Source organism: Octopus bimaculoides, chromosome 13, assembly GCF_046866305.1.
Source record: "Octopus bimaculoides isolate indiv1 chromosome 13, ASM4686630v1, whole genome shotgun sequence".
In the NCBI taxonomy this organism is placed as follows: Eukaryota; Metazoa; Mollusca; class Cephalopoda; order Octopoda; family Octopodidae; genus Octopus; species Octopus bimaculoides.
In genome coordinates, this window is record NC_142940.1 from 54825324 (window position 1) to 54846049 (window position 20726).

Sequence of the window (20726 nt, forward strand, 5' to 3'; positions counted from 1 at the left end):
GTAAGGAATTATAAAGAAAGATAGATTAGATAAAAAGATGTGGTAGATTGATGGAGTAGAGGAATTGCCAGCAGAGACAGGTAGTGAAATATATGGGAGTGGAAGAGATACTGTAAGTAGTTAATAAAGGAAGGGTAGGTGGAAAGAAAATATCAAGTGGAGATTTTAGAAGTAACTTGATAAAAAAGTGATATAGAGGATAAGTGAATGATAAAGAGAGATTAATATGACATCAAAGTCTGTGTGTGTAGGAGTTGAAAAATGAAGAGAGAAGTAGAACAAGGAATTGGGTTAACCTGAAATTACCTATTGCAGATTACGAAGAAGAAGGAAAACAAAATTTTCTTAATCCTAAAATTTAGGTTTGCATAATTTTATAGGCATCATCATTTAACGTCTGTTCTCCATGCTGGCATGGGTTGGATGGTTTGTTCAGGGCTGCATCAGACTCCAGGCTCATTTGGCATAGTACAATTTCTAAATTACAATGTTTTAAAGTGAAATTTTATAAGTAAATTTACATAGTTAAACATTTTGCTTTGATATATGTATTTTTGTGTGTTTTTCTCAGATGTTGGCCAGAGTATTCCAAGATATGGGGCAGGATGAAAATGAAAAATACTCTGAACTAGCATTACATCTTGCCACTGAATTCTTCTTCGATCATGCCAGTAAAGATGTTCGTCTGCTTGTGGCATGCTGTATTGCCGATGTTTTCCGTATTTTTGCTCCTGAGGCTCCGTATAGAGATCCAGACCACTTAAAGGTATGGCCATTTTCATTGGAAAAATAAAAGCTTAACATATTTTTTCGCTTTCTTTTAAAAAGTTCTTCCACATCACTCATACTTTTAATTTATTAACTACATATTTTCATTGGTATATTTAATTAATTTTGTATTTTTCTCTTTTTGAAGGAAATTTTCATGTTTTTAGTCAAACAACTACGTGGTCTAGAAGATCCTGAATCTCCTTCCTTTAAACGTTATTTCTATTTGTTAGAGGTAAATATTTTCTTAAATTGTTTTTTTTTTTTTCTGAAATTTATCCACTTTTTTTTTTTCTGAAATTTATCCACTTTTTTTTTTGTGTTTTTTTTCCCCTGAGCTAAATTTGCTTGCTGCTTGGCATTTGTTGCAATTTACATTGATGGTTGTCGTGTCTGGATCAAGCCCTGGAAAATATAGGCATTTTATATCTAATTAATCTAATTAATCAATGCTTTCTCCTGTGGCTTTGAGATTTCAATGATGCAATTGTTTATTTTGAGAATGAAATTGTAGGGAAGGTGTGAGAGGCTGGATCCCTCTAACTAGAACATAATACATGTAGAATATATGGATTGGATATGGACAGGGTTAATTTGTATTTTAATTATGGTTTTATTTGTCAAGTCATATGTTGATAGTGATTCTTTTTTTTTTTTTTTTTTTTTTTTTTTTTTTCAGAATCTTGCATGGGTGAAGTCTTTTAACATCTGTATTGAACTGGAAGATAGTCAAGAAATCTTCTGCAACTTGTATAAACTTATGTTTTCAATTATCAAGTAAGATTTTTTTTTATGTTTGCTCTCACAATACATTTGTCACTCCATTTAAAAATTTTATTAGGAAGGAATGTTAATTTTGTATGTGCTTAACATTTAAAGGCACCAATTGTTTCAACCTAATCTTAACTGAATCTGATATCATTATCATTGTTGTTTAACATCTGCTTTCCATGCTGGCATGGGTTGGACGGTTTGACTGAGGGCTGGCAAGCCAGAAAGCTGCACCAGGCTCCAATCCAATCTGGCAGTATTTCTACAGCTGGATGCCCTTCCTAATGCCAACCACTCAGTTGCTTTTTATGTGCTACCGGCATGAGGGCCAGCCAGGAAGTACTGGCATCAGCCCCTCTTAAATGGTGCTTTTTACGTGCCACTGGCACGGGAACCAGTCAGGCGGCACTGGTAATGTTTCAATATCAGAAAGGGTGGCAAGATAGCTGAGTTGTTGACATAGCAGGCAAAATGCTTAGTGGCATTTTGTAGATCTTTATGTTCTCAGTTCAAATCCTGCCATGGTCACCTTTACCTTTTATCCTTTCAGGACGGTTAAAATAAGTACCAGTTGAATACTAGGGTCAAAGTAATCCACTTATCTTCTCCCCCAAAACTGCTGGCCTTGTGCCAAAATTTGAAATCGATATCAGAAAGAGTGGATGAACTATAAATTACTTGATGCTTTTTGTTGATATTCTTTGATAGTTATCCTGTCATAAGTTTATGATAAAGCTTTCATTTTATAATATTTAATTCATAGGAGATTTTTTTTTTATTTTGTCTCCTGTGGCATGTTTAGTATTGTGTTGAGTCAAAATTTTTAGTATATCTTGGTAATTTATTTGCTTTGTTCGTCGAGTTACAAAAGCAGCCTAGCATTCACAGGAGAGGCCTTCATGTGGCACCATCTGAAGCCACCTTTCTGCCAGTTTTTTGATCCCTCACTGATACCAGTTCATGTCCGTCGAGACAAAGAACTCCTTCACTGAAGTTTCCATCTCCTCTTAGCTGAAGTGCCACGGACACTGAAAGTGAGCCAAAATATTGCAAAACTTTTCATTCAACACATTAATAAGAATGCATTTTTAGTTATTCATCAGATGTTTGTTAATTATATTTCAGCACCTAATAACCTGATACAGCTAGCCTTTAAGCCATTACTTTCAATTTTACTCCTTTCAGTGAAAAGCATTCAGCAAAAGTTCGTACATTCATGTTAGATATGATGGTTCCTCTCATCACAGAAGCTGACACTGTCTCTCAAGAATTACTAGATACCATACTCATTAATTTGATTGAGCCATATAAAGTAAGAAGTTTGGGGATTTCTTTTTTTCACAATATTGAATGAAATTATTAGTTTTGCTTTGTAGTCTTGAAAGTCAGTATAAAATCAGAAATGGTTCTTTGTTAATTTTACTGTTTTTTCTTTCACTTTTACAACATTAGTTGGACACAGCAATTTGTTTTATCGTATTTAATCTTATCTACTCTCACCAACTGATAAAACTGCTAATAAATCTTTACCAACCAAAATTATCAATTTAACTTCTTTAAAGGTTACTCACTCCTTATGCACTTGCCAAATATTTCTTAATGCACCAAAGTCAAAACCATTTTGAGAAAATGCTCTTGCTTTGAGGTGTTACCATATTTTCTATTTTACTAAATGTTAATTTTCATTGAGACCCAATGACTCTAGTTTGTTACAGTTATATAGAATTACAAGTTATCCATTGATCGTAGATGGTTAAGGATTAAAGAAGCTGATTGTTCAGTTGTTGTAATTTATCTAAACAAATGCTTTCCCTCTGTTTGAATAATGTGAATTTTATTCTTCAGTCACAGAATAAATTAGCATATAATCTTGCAAAGGATCTGTTGCGAAAAACCAGCTGTGCAGTAGAGCCATACATTCAAACTGTAAGTAGTTTAAGTTTTTTCTTTTTTTTTCTTTCTTCTTTTTTTCCATCATCATTTTATTCTGTGGAATAAGTTGTAACTCATAAAATATATTTGTCCTAATTTAGAGATAATTCAGGAAATATTCTTTTTTAAATCCTCTTTTGTTTCTTTTCTGTATTGAAGAAAATCTCTAAATGTTTTACTTTTTCTAGTTTTTCAACAACTTGCTAATGATTGGCAAAACATCTGAAAGTGAAGTTTCAGACCATCTTTATGAATTAATCTATGAACTCAACATGATATCTGGTACCATGCTTCTAGCAGTATTACCTCAACTAGAATTTAAATTGAAAGTAAGTATTTCTAAACTTGTTTTTGTAAAATATCTGCATTTGTTAGTGTTTTTATGTGCATCATTTTCTTGTAGTTAATATTTTCTGTTGTTAGCTTACAGAAAGAAGTGCTTTTAGTTAATTAAAATAATTATTAAATTGAGACTTCTCTGGTGTCTAGTGAAGTCCTTTAGAATTGGATCCCGTCTTCAACAGAAGGTTTAAACCAGGCTATGGACAGTTTTAGTTATTTTATCAATATTTACTCCCCTGGACTCTCATAATCATTCAATATTTTTAAAAATCTTGTTATATTTTTATAATTAAAATATTATTAGGAATTGTATAAAAGCATTGTGAAAATATTTTGTGTATTGTAGAAATATAACCAATTTATTGAAGATTAAATTTTAACAAAATCTTATCTGGACCCTGGCTAAGAGCCACTGGTTTAAATAAACTTATGAGGTTGACTCAGTTGCTACACAGTAACTGGTGTACTTTAAAAGACTAAAAGATTTGCAACATGTTAATAAAAGTTCCTAATTAGTTAGTTTAGACAAGTATTTAGTTTGAACAAATTTTATCAAAAATTTACTGATTTTTTTTGTTTTTCTTCTCTTTTTTTTCTTTTTTTTTTTTTTGTCTTTTTTTTGCCATTTCTTTTAACTTTCTAGAGCAGTGAGGAAATAGAAAGAAAAAATGTAACTCGTCTTTTGGCAAAAATGTTCTCAGACCCTGATTCCGAACTAGCAACACAGCACCGTGTGCTTTGGAATTGTTTTTTAGGAAGGTTGGTAAAATACTGCAGTTTTTGTCATTGGAATAGTTATTCTTACATGTTTGACTCTTGTTCAACCAAGTCTTTTTTTCACAAGCTTGCTCAGAAAACTACCAGCTTGTCTACCTCATTTACTTATTCATATCAAAATGTTGATGTTAATTTCAATATTATATTAATGATTTCACTATGTTAAATACTTGTAGATAAAGAACCACAAAATTACCCTGTACAACATTTTTTCGTATTATGTCTCTGTAAACTCATTCAAAAGAAATAGACATTGGATTTAGCTGTAGTGAGTTTGAATTTAAAGCTGTAGTTATTTTGTAAAACCAGTCTAATTCATGATTTACTTTAGAATTTAATTGGAACGCAAGTCTTTTTTTTTTTTTTTTATATTAGTTGGAAATAAATTTGTAATAATTTTCCCATGTTTTACCTGAATTGTGAGAGATGTCCTTCCAAGAAAACACAACTGAAACTTAATTTTACTCTGCTCAAGAGTACAACATAGTATCTACTTCATTGTTTTAGGCTTTAATCATTTTGTTTTTGGATATATTTATTATTAAAATTATTGATTTCTTTATAGATTCAATGATATTAGTACCGGAGTAAGAACAGTCTGTGTTCAGTATGCCCAACGTTTCATTCTCCATCATTCAGATTTAGTAAAAGATATAATTGGTAAGAATTTCAAAATTTTCTTCCTATTAGTTTCTGGCATGAAAATTAGGTTTCTTTTTAAGAATTTCTACCCAAGGTATCAAAATATCAGTCATAATTTTCAAAATTTTCCTGAAGTTATAAAATATCTTGTTCTTCATTTTTGCTATAATTATCATTGTTTAGGCTATTGATTTTTCCTCCATCAATGGAGTAAAATGTCAAAGCTTTGTAGAAAAATATCAAATCCAGTCAGCGAATACATTAAAGCAATGTAATTGTATACTTCATATTTAACTAATTAATTAAAGCATAAACAAGTGAATGGTTGAAGGTGAGTCTGTGCGTCTAATATTGTCAAAGATGACCACCTTTGCAACAAGATTTGTTAAAATTTGAAATCATTTGCAATTATCTTAAATCATTTCAAAATTTCAAGACAAATTCTTTATCCCCATGTTAAAAAAATATGCAAAAAAATTGATTTAAAAAAAAAAAAACTTAAGAAATATATGTACTTTATCATTATAGAACAACTGAAAATTCGTCAGCATGATCCCGAAGAGACTGTTCGAATGGAGGTTGTATCAGCAGTTTTGAATGCTGCAAAGAAAGATTTCAAAATGATAACTGATGAACTGTTGGCTTTCATTAAAGAACGAACTCTAGACAAGAAGGTAATCTACATTTTAATTTCAAATTAAAAATTTACTTGATATTTAGTATTGAATTTTTTCAATCATTTTTATTATAAATGATACCACATTTGTACTGGTCTGGATCATCAATAAGGTTTGAGTGTTTTACTGTTGCCAATGCCAGCTGCCAACTTAAGATATTTTCCAATTAGGTTGTTGAAGGCAAGTAGATGACTTTGTCTATGGCCATTATACATTATCATTGACACAAATTGAAATCAGAACACTTATCTTCATTGCAACTTGGAGCAGTGATGTTGATTACGAGTTTCTAAGGTCCAGTTTAATATATCTCTGGAGACTTCATTTAGTATCTCTCCTTTCTTCCCCCCCCCCCCCCGAGTTTTCTTGAAGGTGTTTATTACACTTTGCTGACATACATAAACAAAAGCTATGCACATTTTTTTACCTACCATATTTAACTGAATTTATTTGACCAATCCATGCCACAGTAAGACACTTACCCAAGCTGCCTCATGGGATTGAACTCAGAACCACATGGTTGTGATAAAAACTTCTTTATCACATAATCTTCCCCTTTGTTTTATATACTTAATCTTTTACTAGTTCCATCCATGCTTATTTTTTCTTGTTTATAATTATTATTTTGAAAGTTTATAAATGAAGTAAGAAATATCTTGTTCAATTTTTAATGTGATGAATCTGATTTTATTAGTTTAAGATACGGCGAGAAGCATTACTTGGACTAGCTCATCTGTACAAGACTTATATTAACCAAGATCCTGACAACACGGCAATTGCAAAGCGTCTTGCATGGGTTAAGGATAAAGTTTTTCACGCTTATTATCAGCATAGCCCTGAAGACAGGTAAATATATGGCAAGCTTGGCATCTAATTCATTTGGTAAAGAAATTGTATATTTAAATATCATTGTCCACTTTTCTATGTTGTGGGTCAAGACTTTATAGAACAGATGTTGATTTCATATTTCTCAATGAATACATTGAGTCTTTATTTTACTCTAAATAAGCTGCGTTTGGGTGAATGTATATGTTTTCTCTAATTTTTTTTTTTTTTTTTTTTTTTTTTAAACTTTAGGTTACTTGTTGAACGCATTTTTAACACTTGTCTTGTACCATATACACTGCCGACATCGGAAAGAATGAAACGGCTTCACAACTTGTATACATCTTTAGATGAACATGCTCTGAAGTAAGATTGAAATTTATGTTTCTTTATTATTTTTTGTTGGAAGTCATTTAAATTTGCAATGTAAAAGTTTTTATATAGAAACAGTTGGATCAGGTGAAATGAAAAATACAGAACAATTTTGTGTGCCAGTGAAAAAATTTATAAAGCTTTACTTTTAAAATAGAGCAAATGTCTGCTTTGGCTAGTTTCACTATGTAGAATATATTGTTCCTAATTAGCATTAAAGAATCTTAAATTATTAATCCATTATAATTAAGTTGTCAAAGTTTTTTGTACTTGATTAGATTTTCTTAAATCAATTATCCTTCTCAGGAAATGCAAGATTATCTTAACACTGTTCTAGTTTATGACCTTATTAACCAAAAACACTCTGTTTTGGTCCCAGCTTCATCAGCATCATTTTATGTGCATTACTTCCATGCTTACAAGCATCATATTACGTGCCTGCACCAAGGACATCTTCTCTCATACCCACTATTTCTGATAGTTATTATTTCTAGTATTTTCTCTGTTTATTTGTGCTCTAGATCTTGTGTCATTATCTTAACATGTGACCTCAAACTAGAGATTTCATAAACCACTTTCTCATTTCAGCATAATTTAGTGAATATAACTAAACATAGTTGTTTGTGTTTTAGTTTAGACTTGTGCTTTAAACATTGATTTTCTGTGTAACAATTGCTTTCTTAGCACAAAGTTGATATTAGTATAATTTATTATTTTTTTTTTTCATTTTAGAGCATTTAATGAGTTGTTGAAGTACCAGCATGGGTAAGTTTTATTTCTATTTTTATCTTTTTATTTTGCTTATATCTTTTGAATGTGTTCTAGTTTGCTGTTGAAGGTAAATATGTACATCTATGAAGCAGTATTATGGTTGTATGTGAACAGAGTCTGGAGAAATACAGTGTGATGTCTGTGAATGTGTATGGCTAGAAATGCATTCTTGTATGCTGTTGATATGTAGAAAAAGAGAAACCAGGCTTGAGTCACTAAAACAAGTAGAACACTGTCAACACATGCTACAAAAAGCAAGTTCCCAAGAAACTTTTAATGCAAATCTTGAACACTACTGAGGAAACTTAAGGAAAAACATTAATTATGGTGTAATTGAAGTTACTTTTGAATGTTCACTTGAATTTGATTAGTCAGTAAAGTCTGACTTTTACACAACATACAGTAAAGTATGTTGTGTAAATGAAATTGAGATATTTTCTGGTGTGATGTTGTGATTAATATGTATTTGTACAATATTTGTTGTTTCCTATGAAGAGGTCATTCATTGCTAGATTGTAAATGTCTGTATTATGTAGACAACTTCACTTTATGTATTATTTTAGTTGATGCTTTTCTTCTGGAGGCTATTTCTTGTGTATTTCAAGTGAAATATTGGGATGTCATATGTTTAGAATTATACAAATTTATCTTTCTCCTCTCTCTCTCTCTCTCTCTCTCTCTCTCTCTCTCTCTTTCTCTCAATTTGATTATTTCTTCTTTTATCTTCTGGTCTCTATTCCTTACTCATTCTTCCCTCATCATGCTGCTCATATTGTTTTTATTCAATCCTCTTGCCAACATAACCATTTCTCTCTCCCTCTCTTTCTCCTATCCAAACCTTTCACGCCTATCAATCTGTTTTACCCATCTTACTCTTCTTTCAGTCTCACCTTGCTTCTCCCTCTCTCTCATCCCTTGTTTTTGTATTCACCCTCTCAGTCACAGACTCTTTAGTCTTGCCTGGATCAAGACACCCTCTCTCGTAACAGCACTGTGATAACGTGCACCCAGTACACTCTGTAAAGTAGTTTGCAAATTAACGGAAACAATGTAGGATCAGGAAGAGTCTTTAGTCTTACCAATGGCATGACAACTTCTTTAGTACTGGTAAAAATAATGAATTGCACCTGAAAAGTTGTTGGTATTAGAAAGGACATCTAGCTATATAAACCTTGCCAAAAATGATATGTGAGACATCCTTGATTCATCTTGGAGAGCATTAACTAAGAACTGACTTGGACCATGATAGCCTGTCCAGCCTACGACGACATTTGAAAGCAGATGTGAAATGATGATGATCTGTTGTGTATCAGAAAAATATCACTACTCTATCCTAACTTTATTAACTCCTTCTCTTTCAGAGTCCGAGTTTGTGTGCTGCAGTGGATTGATGCTCTAGAGCAAAATTTGCAGGGCTGCCCTGCTCCTGTGGTAGCCAAATTAATAGCTCTTGCCAGTATGTATACCCTCGTTACTTTCTTATACAAACTCTTTCTTAATTTTACTTAACCCTTTGCCTGTCCAAAGCATTTTCATGAATTCATCCTAAATGTCCATGCTTGTTTTCAGTCTTTTAGTTAGCCCTTTCAAATGTTTTGAGTCTCAAGTTACTATGGTGGTTGATAAAATTAGGAAATGTGCATTATATTCAATGCATGGGTGCCAGGGAAATGTGTCCCGTGTATCACATGTGATACACGGGCTGGGCAAAGAGTTAATGGTGAGTTGAGCTCTGATTGCACCAAATCTCTGACTATTTTTAAATTCCAACTGAACCACTATCACCTCGTTTTACTCTAGATGTTCTTTGAAATGGCTTGAACAGTATTAGAACATCTCATTTCCTTTTTGCTTTTTATCCCATGAATTATGAAACCTTATGCCTCTAAGCAATCAGTATTTTTATCTATCATCAGTATTATGTTTACACAAACTAGGAATTTGAATTAAACTTAAGGAAGGTGGGGTGAATAGGGAAGCTTTCTGGAAACTTTTTAAAAAAGATATTTGAAGAAGTAACTGGTGTTTCATTTATTGTAACTTTTTTTTTTTTTAAATCAAATGCAGTTGTGTAGGAATTCTGCTAGTATTTTTCTCTGATTTGCAAGTCTTGAAATTATCTATGAATATGTGTGCATGTATGTGTGGGTATATATATATATACATATACATATACACACACACACACACACACACACACATATATGCAATTCATGATGGGTTGAAAATCAACTCCCTTCTCTCGTTCATAAATGAAATAAATTTCAAAGAAATATTTTTGCTCTTTTGTTTTGAATATTTTTTAAATCCAATGTTGCAATTTGTATTTTCAGGACAGTTACCTGAACCTCACAAAGCTCAGGAACATCTTAAAAAATTCAATCATATTTTGAGAGAAGATAAACGTGTTCGCCATTGTCTAAAAGCACTGGTCAGCTCAGACTGCACATGCCGCAAGGCTGAAGATGCTGTTGTAATTATTTTCTTTGGTTTTCTTCACTTTAATCCTTTTGATACTAATCTGCCTGAAACTGCCCTTGGCCCTATAAAATCAAAATCCCTGTTTTAAATTTAAACTTTCTATCAAAATTCCATATTGATTTACGTTGCAGGTACCAGATTATTAATGACTAAGTTATGGTACTGGTGCCACATAAAAGCACCCAGTACACTCTGCGATGTGGTTGGTGTTCGGAAGGGCATCCAGCCATAGAAACCATGCTAAAACAGACAATGGAGTTTGGTGCAGTCCCGGGCCTTTCCAGCTCCCATCCAACTGTCCAACCCATGCCAGCATGGAAAATGGACATTAAATAATGACTATTTTACTAAATTCTTCGTTATTTTCAAAATTAATTGAACTAAAGGTCCCACTGTATGGCACTTTGGGCAAGTACCTTCCACTACAAACCTAGGCTGACCAATGCCTTGTAAATGGATTTGGTAGATGGAAACTGAAAGAAGCCCATCGTGTGTTTGTATCTGTTCGTCCCCCACAACGACCAATAGAATAAGTAGCATGCTTAAAACAAAAATAAGTACTGGGGTTGATTTGTTTCACTAAAATTCTTCAAGGTGATGTCCCAGCATGGCTACAGTCCAATGACTGGACAAGTAACAGATAAAAATAAATCAATTTTTCCCACATGTATTTTTTTTTTTTTTTTCTCCATATGAAAAACGGTTTTCGTACTCCAATGTAAGTTCTTTGATAAATTCCCATTACAGAAAGAAATATTGCGAAAGGTTGGGAATCCTGGCCAGCAAACTCCTTTCTACACAGCTGTGAAGTCTTTATTAGAGCGTATAGCCCCAGTCATGATTGATGCAGATGCTATCAGTGCCTTGGTGAAGTACAACTGTGATGTAATTAGTGGCTTGATATATGTTGATGATGGAGTTCTCGCAGCTGGTGAGAAAGGTTTGAAACTTCTTCTGGTTAGTATTTGATCTTAAACTACTTTTTTTTCTTTTCATTTTTCTCATTATGAACTTTATATTGTTTACATTATCGCAATATTTCTTTCAAATTATTCTCTTTCAATGTGTGGTTTTTCTTTTCTCCTCCCCACAGGCATTGTCCAGTGTCTTCCCACCCTGTTTTAACAGAGAGAGTGTTTTTGAAGATTTATTGACATTCCTGAAAAATGAAGATGAAGTTATATGTGAGTAATTAAGAAAGAATTATCTTTGGTTGTTTTAAATTCATGATTGTTTTCAAATTCTTCCCAGTTTCTATTTTGTTAATTATTTTTATTATGAGAATAAAGTAGTGTTGTGTTCCTTATGTAAAGGAGTCTTTTTTTTGTGTGGTGGGGGGGGGACTCTTAGTAAGGTTGACCAAACTAAAGGCTTGATTTCATCATTTGACCATCTACTTTGCCATGATGGAATTTGTTGAGTTAGATTTTCTATAGCTGGCTGCCCTTCCTTTGCCAACTTTTCAACGCACGCATAAGTGAAGGTACATAGCCGGTGTCACGTAAAAGCACCCACTACACTCTCGGAGTGGTTGGCGTTAGGAAGGGCATCCAGCTGTAGAAACTTTGCCAGATCAGATTGAGCCTGGTGCAGCCTCTGGCTCGCCAATCTTCAGTCAAACCGTCCAACCCATGCCAGCATGGAAAGCAGACGTTAAATGATGATGATGGTATGAATGGGTGGATGGATGGTTGATGTAATTCAAATTAGCTATAGGATGGGAACAGGAGGTAGAACCTCAGTGTAACAAATAACAATAACCACTCTTACATTCTGCATCTTTTTTTATTTCAGCTGATTTAACTCTTCAAATATTTGTGAACACTGGTTCCAATTTGAAAAAAGACTGTCCAAATATATATTCGTAAGTATCAAAACATTGATAAATATTTTTTGTGAGATTAATATTTTCTTTATTGTCATCAAGGCAGTGAGCTGGCAGAATTGTTGACACGCCAGGCAAAATGCTTAACAGCATTTCGTCTGTTTTTACATGCTTAGTTCAAATTCTTCCAAGGTCTACTCTGCCTTTTGTCCCTTTTGGGGTTAATAAAATAAGTACCAGCTGAGCACTGGGGTCAATGTAATCGACTTACCCAAAATTGCTGACCTTGTGCCAAAATATGAAACCAAAATTTCCTTTATTGTATTTTTTTTATTCTATAAATTTTATATTGAACTAGATTTTATGCTTTGCTTTTTTATTTATTTAACAGAAGCCTGTTGCCAGTTCTTCAAACTACAGCCAAAATGGGAAATATCAGACAAACAAAGCATGCAATCAAATGTATCAGTATTGTGTACAAACATGAAAAGGAATCTATTTTACAGCAGGTGTTTGAGGTGAGTTTTTAATGCACCTCCCTCCTTTTTGTTTTTGTGTTTAGAGTTCAGTTGGATATTGTTTGATAGTATTTAGTTAATCCAGCTTTTGTAGAAAAGATGTTTGAAAATATATACAAAGCCTGTGATTTGCATTTTTATCCAAAATACCTGTTGAATTTAAAGAGCGCAGAATGCTGGCTTAAGGATTTTGGCTTAGGAATTGTGAAATTGTAAGGTTTCCTAAACATAAATTAAAAGTGATTATTGTAGGGTTGTTATAATGAAAAGCCAGCTGGTTAAATATTCATCATTATTATCATCATCATCATCATCATCATGTATCTGTTTTCCATGCTGGCATGGATTGGACAGTTGGACAAGAGCTAACAAACTAGAGGGTTGCACCAGGCTCCAGCCATCTGATTTGGCATGGTTTTTATAGCTGGTTGCCCTTCCTAACACCAGCCTCTTTACAAAGTGTACTGGGTGCTTTTTAAAAAGTGTTGGTACAGGTGCTCTTTTACGTGGCACTGGTGTAAGTGCTTATTTACGTGGTGCCAACACAAGTGCTTTTAGTTTATGATTTAAATGTAATTGTAACAGATTATAGTTAGAATGTCAGATTGTATTTCAAATTTAAGAAAAATGTATTGTAGTTGAAAGTTGAGAACAATTTATTTCTATTTGAAATCATATGTATAGTGTTTGATCAGACATATATTAAATTTACAACTAAGCTAGTGTTGCTTTTTTTTTTCCCCCTCATTTTCTATTTTTATAGCATGTGAAGAAGTCCTTGAATCCTGAGTCTGCTAATTTCCTGACTTCCATAGTGTCAATGGGACATATTGCTCAAATATGTCCGGGAGAATTTAGTACTGAAATGAAAAATGTCGTGTCCAAGTTAATTGTTAAAGATTTATTGATGCAAGATCGAGTAAGTGGACATGTTGACTTTTGATAAAGCAAAACTTTAAAAAAAAAATTTTTTTTCATATTTAATAATCATTATCATCTAATGTCCATTGTCCATGCTGGCATGGGTTGGATACTTTGACCAGGGCTGGTAAGCTGGAAGGCTGCCCCAGACTCCAGTCTGATTTGGCATGGTTTTCTGCAGTTGGATGCTCTTCGTAACACCAACCAGTCTGAGAGTGTATTGGATGCTTTTACATGCCACCAGCATGGATGCCATTTGTGTGACACCGGTATCTGCCACGACTGTGATTTTGCTTGGTTTGATGGGTCTTCTTTTCAAGCACGACATAATACCAAAGGTCTCGGTCGTTGCCTCTCTGAGGCCCAACACTCAAACGGAACTCGGCTACTTTGCTTCCGTGAGGCCCAATGTTCCAACAGTGCTCATTACGTAATACCAACATCAGCCATGACTACAATTTCACTTGGCTTGACGTGTCTTCTCAAGCACAACATAACGCCATATCGTCATTATTATTTTATTAAGAAGGTAGCAAGCAAAATGCTTAGTGGTATTTTGTCCGTCCTCGCGCTCTGAGTTCAAATTTTTGGGGGTCGATAAAAAGACTACCAGCCGAACACTAGGGTCGTTGTAATCAACTTGCCCCTTCTCCCAAAGTTTCAAGCTCTGTGCATGTAGTAGAAAAAATTATTATTATTAAGGTGGGGAACTGGCAGAATCATTACTGTGCTGGACAAAATGCTTAGTGACAGTTCTTACTGCTTTTTATGTTCTGAGTTCAAATTCTACTGAGCTTGATTTTGCTTTTCATCTTTTTGCAGGGGGTTAATAAACTAAAGTGCCAGCCATAGTATTGGGGTTGATGTAATTGACTTGTCTCCTTAAAATTGCTGGCCTTGTACTATAATTGGAACTAATGATGATTATTATTTATTTTTGACAGACCCAAGGTGTACATGTTCATGATAGCTGGTATGCAGATCATGCTATTTCTGAAGAAACTCAAGCAAAAGTGAGTGTAACACTCCCTTTATTAACAAATTTGAACACACTAGGCAACTAAAAGTTTTTTCACAATATTTTTAAGGCTTTAATAAACTGTCATATGCTTTTTGTAATGGATGCCGCATATGGCTACTTTAGAAACCTTCTTCAGATTAATACCCTGTTTTAATTGCCATTTTTTTCCTTTTAACCCTTTCGATGCCAACCTGGCTGAAACTGACTCTGGCTCTGTAATACAAATGTCTTGTTTTCATAAGTATTGAATTAAAATCTTCCACCAAAAATCTTCCACCAAACCTTAGTCACAATTTATTTTCCTAACACTAGCTTAATGATAACTAAGTTATTTTACTAAATTCTTTGTTATATTTAAAATTAGTTAAAGAAACACAGAGCATCTCAAAATAAATAAGGTAACGAAAGGGTTAAACATGGTCTTTTTAACCATAATTGGTCACCTGTGATAATAATCTTGTTTGTATTAAACATCTGTCTTGAAGAAAGAGTAATATTTTGAATATAATGTTGACAGGTTTTGGCTATGAAAATGTTGGTTCGCTGGTTATTGGGCTTACGGAATAATGCAGGAAATTCAGCAACATCTACTTTACGGCTACTTTATACTGTGATAATCCATGAGGGTGATCTTATGGAGAGAGGAAAGATAAAGTAAGTATTTCTTCATAAGCTACATTAATGCATTTGTCATGTTTATTGTTGAGATTAAAATGGTTCAAAACTGAGTAACAGATAAATGAAAACCTACTAAAAATGACAATGAAACTCTTATATTTGATTGTAGTTTATTTCTTTTATTGCTTGACTTTCTGAATTAATAATAAAAAAAAAAATTTTTTTTAGTGAGATGATTGTGAATATTAGAAATGTGGAGGCAGTAGACTCTCAAGTTCCTCCCAATGTAATAACATCCATTATTGCAATGTAGGAGTAGGAAGCTCTCTTTCTCACATGTCCACCACCATACTTAGATCCAACTTAAATCCAGTATTGTGTATCACTGGTGTGCCTTTTAAATTCTCCCACTCAAATCAGATCTAATCCTTCACTCTCTCTCACCTGACTTGTTGGTTTGGATGATTCATTTATTGGACTCCTGCTCAACCATTTTTAGCTTGACTGGTTCTTCCCTGTATTTTTTTCGCTTGGTTGAGCACAGAAAGAAGAGCAGCACCCATGCTCTTTGTAGGGCCTCTGAGACATGTAGGAGAATAAGTAGTGGAGAAACAGTTCATCAAGGTATTAAGTTACTGCCTCCACCTTGATAACACATCACTATCATTCATGCTTGTCTCTCTAAAAAGTCTGGTGTGTGAGCAGAGATGTGGGGATTGTGAAGTCTCGTTGAGGCCATGGTTACATTGTCACAAAACCATACCTAGTGTACCCTGTAAAATGGTTGATGTTATGAAAGGCATCCAACCATAAAAACCAAGCCAAAATGAAACCTGTGCAAGATAAGATTCCCTGACCCATCTAGATGGGGAGTAGCCCTCAAAAATGTCCTATCCATGCCAAACGTGGTTAATGAATGTGAAACAATGATAATAATAAATAGTTTTATACGATTAGTACAAAACAAAAGAAATACCAAAGTATTTATGCGGAAATATATTTCATGTTGTGCAATTCAATATAACTCGGAGAGTGATCTCCTGATAATATAATTCCCTCTTGGATGTTGGAGGGTAGGTGGTGGTGGGATTACATGCATAGCTGCATGGACTCACTTATACTTGTTAAATTATTTTATTTAAAGCAAACCTGAATTAGCTCGTCTCCGGTTACAAGCAGGCTGTTGTATGTTAAAGTTGGCAGAAGAACCCTGCTTTGCAGAGCTTATTACCAGAGAACAGTTCCAGGCATTAGCATTGCTTATTAATGTAAGTTGTTTTTATTTTATGGTTTATTAAATGTCAGTTCTTGAAAATGTTCTGCAGCCCTTACATTTACAAATGTTAAGTGTTCTCATCTACCAAATCTCTTAATTCTTTTCTATATTTTGTATTAGTTTTGTTACATAGTATCCTTTTGTCTTTTTCAGGATAGCTGTTATCAAGTCCGTCTCCGGTTCGCTATGAAATTGAACAAAGGACTGCTAAGTCTTCGCTTACCTCTTGAATATATGAGTATCTTCTCTTTGGCAGCTAATGATCCTGTCAAGGAACGACGAGCTCAGGTGAAGCAGTTCCTTTATGCAAATATTAGCAAAAGGAGAGAATATCTCAAACAGCATGCAACAGCAGGCTGTAAGTTACATAACCAAGCTTTGCTTTTTGACTCTAAGCATTTCACATTAAAGTAAGAAATATAATTAGAAGGAAACCATTTGAAATTTGAGAAATTATTAGTTTATTATCATTGATGTAGTTTTAATTTGTTTAAGGAAAAAGCTTCACTAATTGCATTAAATAAATAGTACACTTACATTTTCAATTTCATAGCTAATTAATAATTTTTTTTTTTCTGCTTTCTGAAAATTTGATAATTTGTATCAAATAACAATTTGCTGCTAAAGTGGAATTGGTAACTAATTCTCTACTTTAAAAATACTGGAAAAAGTAAAACATTTAATGGAATGAACATATTCATTGGAAATAAGAATTTAGAATTTTATCCCAAAGTGTACACTACAGCTCCTTGCATATCTAAAATTTTCAAGTTTGCTTGTAATGTTGACTCTCTCTCTCTCCCCTCCTCTTAGAAAGCCACTACCTTATAGACGTATATAACATACATCACACGCTCCAATCTCTTGGTTCCCTAACTGTATTTTCTTACACTTTCATATATTATTACTACTCAGATCATTTCTGTAGCCTTCACTTCTGATCAAAATTACTCCATATCCGTACCATACTGTAAGTCATCTTGAATATATTCTAAATGTGTTCTCTCCCTCACTGCTCATCACTCAATCAGACGAAACTCATCCATTGTAAGTTTAATTCACAAAAGCAGTCTGTCAAACACTAGCACAACTGACCATTTTGCTGGTCACTTCTCATTAGCCTCAATTGATCGGACTTATTCACTGTAAGCATTCCAGAAAATCATAAGGAGAAATGATAAAACGCTCAAACTAATATTTCTGGTTCTGTGAGTTTTTTCTCTGAAATATATATATTTAAAAAAATTCTATTCCTTTTCTTGGAAATTTATTCATTTATAAAATATTTACTTTTGTAATAAGATCCAAATTTTCAGAAGTATATAACATCCATAATATTATAGAAAAAGGAATGCTTAATAACATACACACACACATAAAAGCATCACGTACAGATATAGTAAAAAAAATAAAATAAACTCCATCTTATTTAGAATTTTTGTCTTTTTTCCAGCTAAAATCTTTTCCTTACTCCCAGATTATATGCTGCCCTATACAATTCACTTGTTGGCTCATGACCCTGACCTCAAATCACATGATCACATGCAAGCTTTGAACATCATTAAAGAGTTAGTATAATTAACATTTTTTTTTTTTTTTCTTTTTTAATTATAAATTGTGAATTTTTAAAAATTCGATTTTAACTATAAAAATCTTTAAATTCTAATCTTGAGTCTCTGAAAATGTATCATTGTTTATTTTTTTAGATGTCTTTGGTTTGTGATGGATCCCTTGATGAGCCGGAGTGAAGACTATAACTATGCATTCTTCAGACGGATGATTGAAGATATTAAACAGACTAAAGATGCACAGGGCCCAGAGGATGAAGAAATGAATAAGGTATGATCACATTAGGACAGTTACAGACAGTTGCCTCTCTTATGTAGACTAATGGAAAACAAATATGCATGCTCTCTCCTAGTTCACATCAACATATGAGATCAGTAGCAAAAGTATGTTGTACAGGATTAATTATTGTGAATATATTATGTAATGTTATAGTTAAAATGCGAAACTCGTTATGAAGAAACTCCTCTTCAGGTGTGTGTATGTGTGTGTGAGAAGATAAGTTGAGAGATAATAAGTTACACCTATGAAGATAGAAGGTATTGCAACTTGAGTCAGATTGCCTCTTTAGCCCTCAAGCATGGCTGTATCTGGCCAAAATATTCTACCTGCTTTATGTTTAAATTGGCCAAATCTGGCCTCTCACACCTGCTCTACAATGTCATTTAAAAAATAAACTACCACATCATCAAACACTTGAAGCTACTAGAGAATTCATGGTAAATTCAAAACAATGTGAATAAATAAGCATTACATTTGACAGAATAATTTAAATGCTAAATATGTTTGTGTGTGTGTTCTTTGTTGAAATACTATTAAATCTACTTTCTCAGCATTGTGAATTACTTAGCTTATGAGAGTTATGTTGTACAAAAAAATTGTTTGGTTGAAGTAAAAAAAAATTTTTTTAATTGTTTTTTATTTTTATTTTTTTATTTTCTAAGAAATTATATGCTGTTTGTGACATTGCTTTGGGATTGATGATGACAAAGGTATCGAATGTTGTCCTGAAAGATACGGTTATGGAGCCTGTTCTTCCAATAAAGCTGTTCACCAAACCAGATCATGTAAGTCTTATAATAATGTTACGCTGTGAGGTTGGTTACCTCTTCTCTTCTTGGAGAGCTCTTCAGTCTTACTTTTATTTCACTATTATTATTGAAAATATTAAAACTAAACCACTTTTTTTTTCTCTCTTCCTCTCTCTCTCTCTCTCTTTAGACAACTTCACAGTTTGTCTTCCATGCTTTTATGGCACTAAATACTTGTTTCGCCCCCCCACCCCCACCCCACCCTACACACACACACACACACACGGACAGAAGTGATGGAATCTTAAAAGTATGGTCGAGCAGTGACTTGTAGAAAAGATGGAGGCTGAATACAGCTTTATGTTGTGCAAGCACTCTTTCATATTTAATCTTTTGCTTGTTTCAGTTGTTAGACTGGCCATGCTGGGGCACTGCCATGAAGGGTTTTAGTCAAATAGATTAATCTCAATTATTTTTAAGCCTGGTACTTATTCTACGAATTTCTTTCATGAGACCATAAATAAACCAACACTGGATATCAAGTGGTGATGGACACACACATAATGGGCTTTTGTACAGTTTCTGTCTACCAAATGCAGTCAAAATGCATTGATGGTTTTCTACGGCTGGATGCCCTTCCTCATGCCAACCACTCTGAGAGTGTAATGAGTGCTTTTATGTGCCACTGGCACGACACCAGTATCTGCCACAACTGCGATTTTGCTCGGCTTGATGGGCCTTCTTTTCAAGCACGACATAATGTCAAAGGTCTTGGTCATTGCCTCCATGAGGCCCAACACTCGAAAGGAACTCAGCTACTTCACCTCTGTGGGGCCCAACACTTAAAAGGAACTCAACCACTTTGCCTCCGTGAGGTCCGATGCGTGAAAGGAACTCGGCCACTTTTCCTAGAATGATGTATAAGCAGTATATTATAAACCAAAATAACACCAGTAGAATTATGATTCTTTTTTATTTTGTTTTGTGTTTCATCTATTTGATTCTAAAGTCATCTTTTAAATCTTTCCTACAGAGTTATAGCAATACCAAGTTATACCTCCCAAAGGACTTCATCTTTGATACAGGAAAGGTAAGATTAAAGATCCATAAATTATTTTTGCTGACAGTTATTCAGTTTTCAAATATTATTGCAATGTGGGAATATGCTTTTCATTTTTCTCTGACATGGTGTTTTAAGATTTTTTTTCCTATCTTTCTTAGAAAAAAGTTGCCCCAACAACTCTAATGAATACATCTGAGAAAGCTGTAACTGCTAAACCATCTGTGCCGTTCACCACAACAGAAATTATTGTGACCTCCCCTAAACCTGTTGTAAATCCTAACCCTACATGCCCTCGAGAATCAAAGAAAAAGAAAGAAAAAGAAAATGAAGCAAAAGAAAGGTAGATATTCTTTATAAAAAAAAACACCTTATTTTCTTTACTAGCCACTGATAATAAATCTGTTTTACAGATTATAATAAATTATTATAAAACTATAATTGAAATCTCTACATTCAATCTTTATTATCAATACTTAAAACTCTCTAAGCCCTGACCTCAATTACTGAATGATAATTATTTCAGTCAAAT

The 20726-nt window shown here is 33.5% G+C and overlaps 1 protein-coding gene across 9 annotated transcripts in view; it reads left to right on the top strand.

Annotated features, from left to right (window-relative positions):
• Positions 1-20726, top strand: part of LOC106867555 (sister chromatid cohesion protein PDS5 homolog B) — a 58266-nt gene that overhangs the window by 23303 nt on the left and 14237 nt on the right. For 6 of the 9 annotated variants that reach the window (XR_016244042.1, XR_016244043.1, XM_089361812.1 and 3 more), the window contains exons 3-30: positions 572-766; positions 917-1003; positions 1448-1545; positions 2725-2851; positions 3385-3465; positions 3660-3800; positions 4457-4572; positions 5156-5250; positions 5761-5906; positions 6604-6755; positions 6987-7100; positions 7839-7871; positions 9239-9333; positions 10211-10350; positions 11106-11315; positions 11452-11542; positions 12153-12222; positions 12575-12701; positions 13465-13620; positions 14567-14635; positions 15161-15297; positions 16406-16529; positions 16691-16895; positions 17991-18105; positions 18244-18376; positions 19048-19170; positions 20168-20224; positions 20356-20537. Coding sequence is in view for 7 of the 9 variants with exons in the window: in XM_089361812.1 (XP_089217938.1) it covers positions 572-766; positions 917-1003; positions 1448-1545; positions 2725-2851; positions 3385-3465; positions 3660-3800; positions 4457-4572; positions 5156-5250; positions 5761-5906; positions 6604-6755; positions 6987-7100; positions 7839-7871; positions 9239-9333; positions 10211-10350; positions 11106-11315; positions 11452-11542; positions 12153-12222; positions 12575-12701; positions 13465-13620; positions 14567-14635; positions 15161-15297; positions 16406-16529; positions 16691-16895; positions 17991-18105; positions 18244-18376; positions 19048-19170; positions 20168-20224; positions 20356-20537 (3419 nt within the window). In the remaining 2 variants the exon portion in view is untranslated. The remainder of the gene's footprint in view (positions 1-571; positions 767-916; positions 1004-1447; positions 1546-2724; positions 2852-3384; positions 3466-3659; positions 3801-4456; positions 4573-5155; positions 5251-5760; positions 5907-6603; positions 6756-6986; positions 7101-7838; positions 7872-9238; positions 9334-10210; positions 10351-11105; positions 11316-11451; positions 11543-12152; positions 12223-12574; positions 12702-13464; positions 13621-14566; positions 14636-15160; positions 15298-16405; positions 16530-16690; positions 16896-17990; positions 18106-18243; positions 18377-19047; positions 19171-20167; positions 20225-20355; positions 20538-20726) is intronic. The other 3 variants (XM_089361814.1, XM_089361810.1, XM_089361811.1) reach the window with 1 other exon arrangement.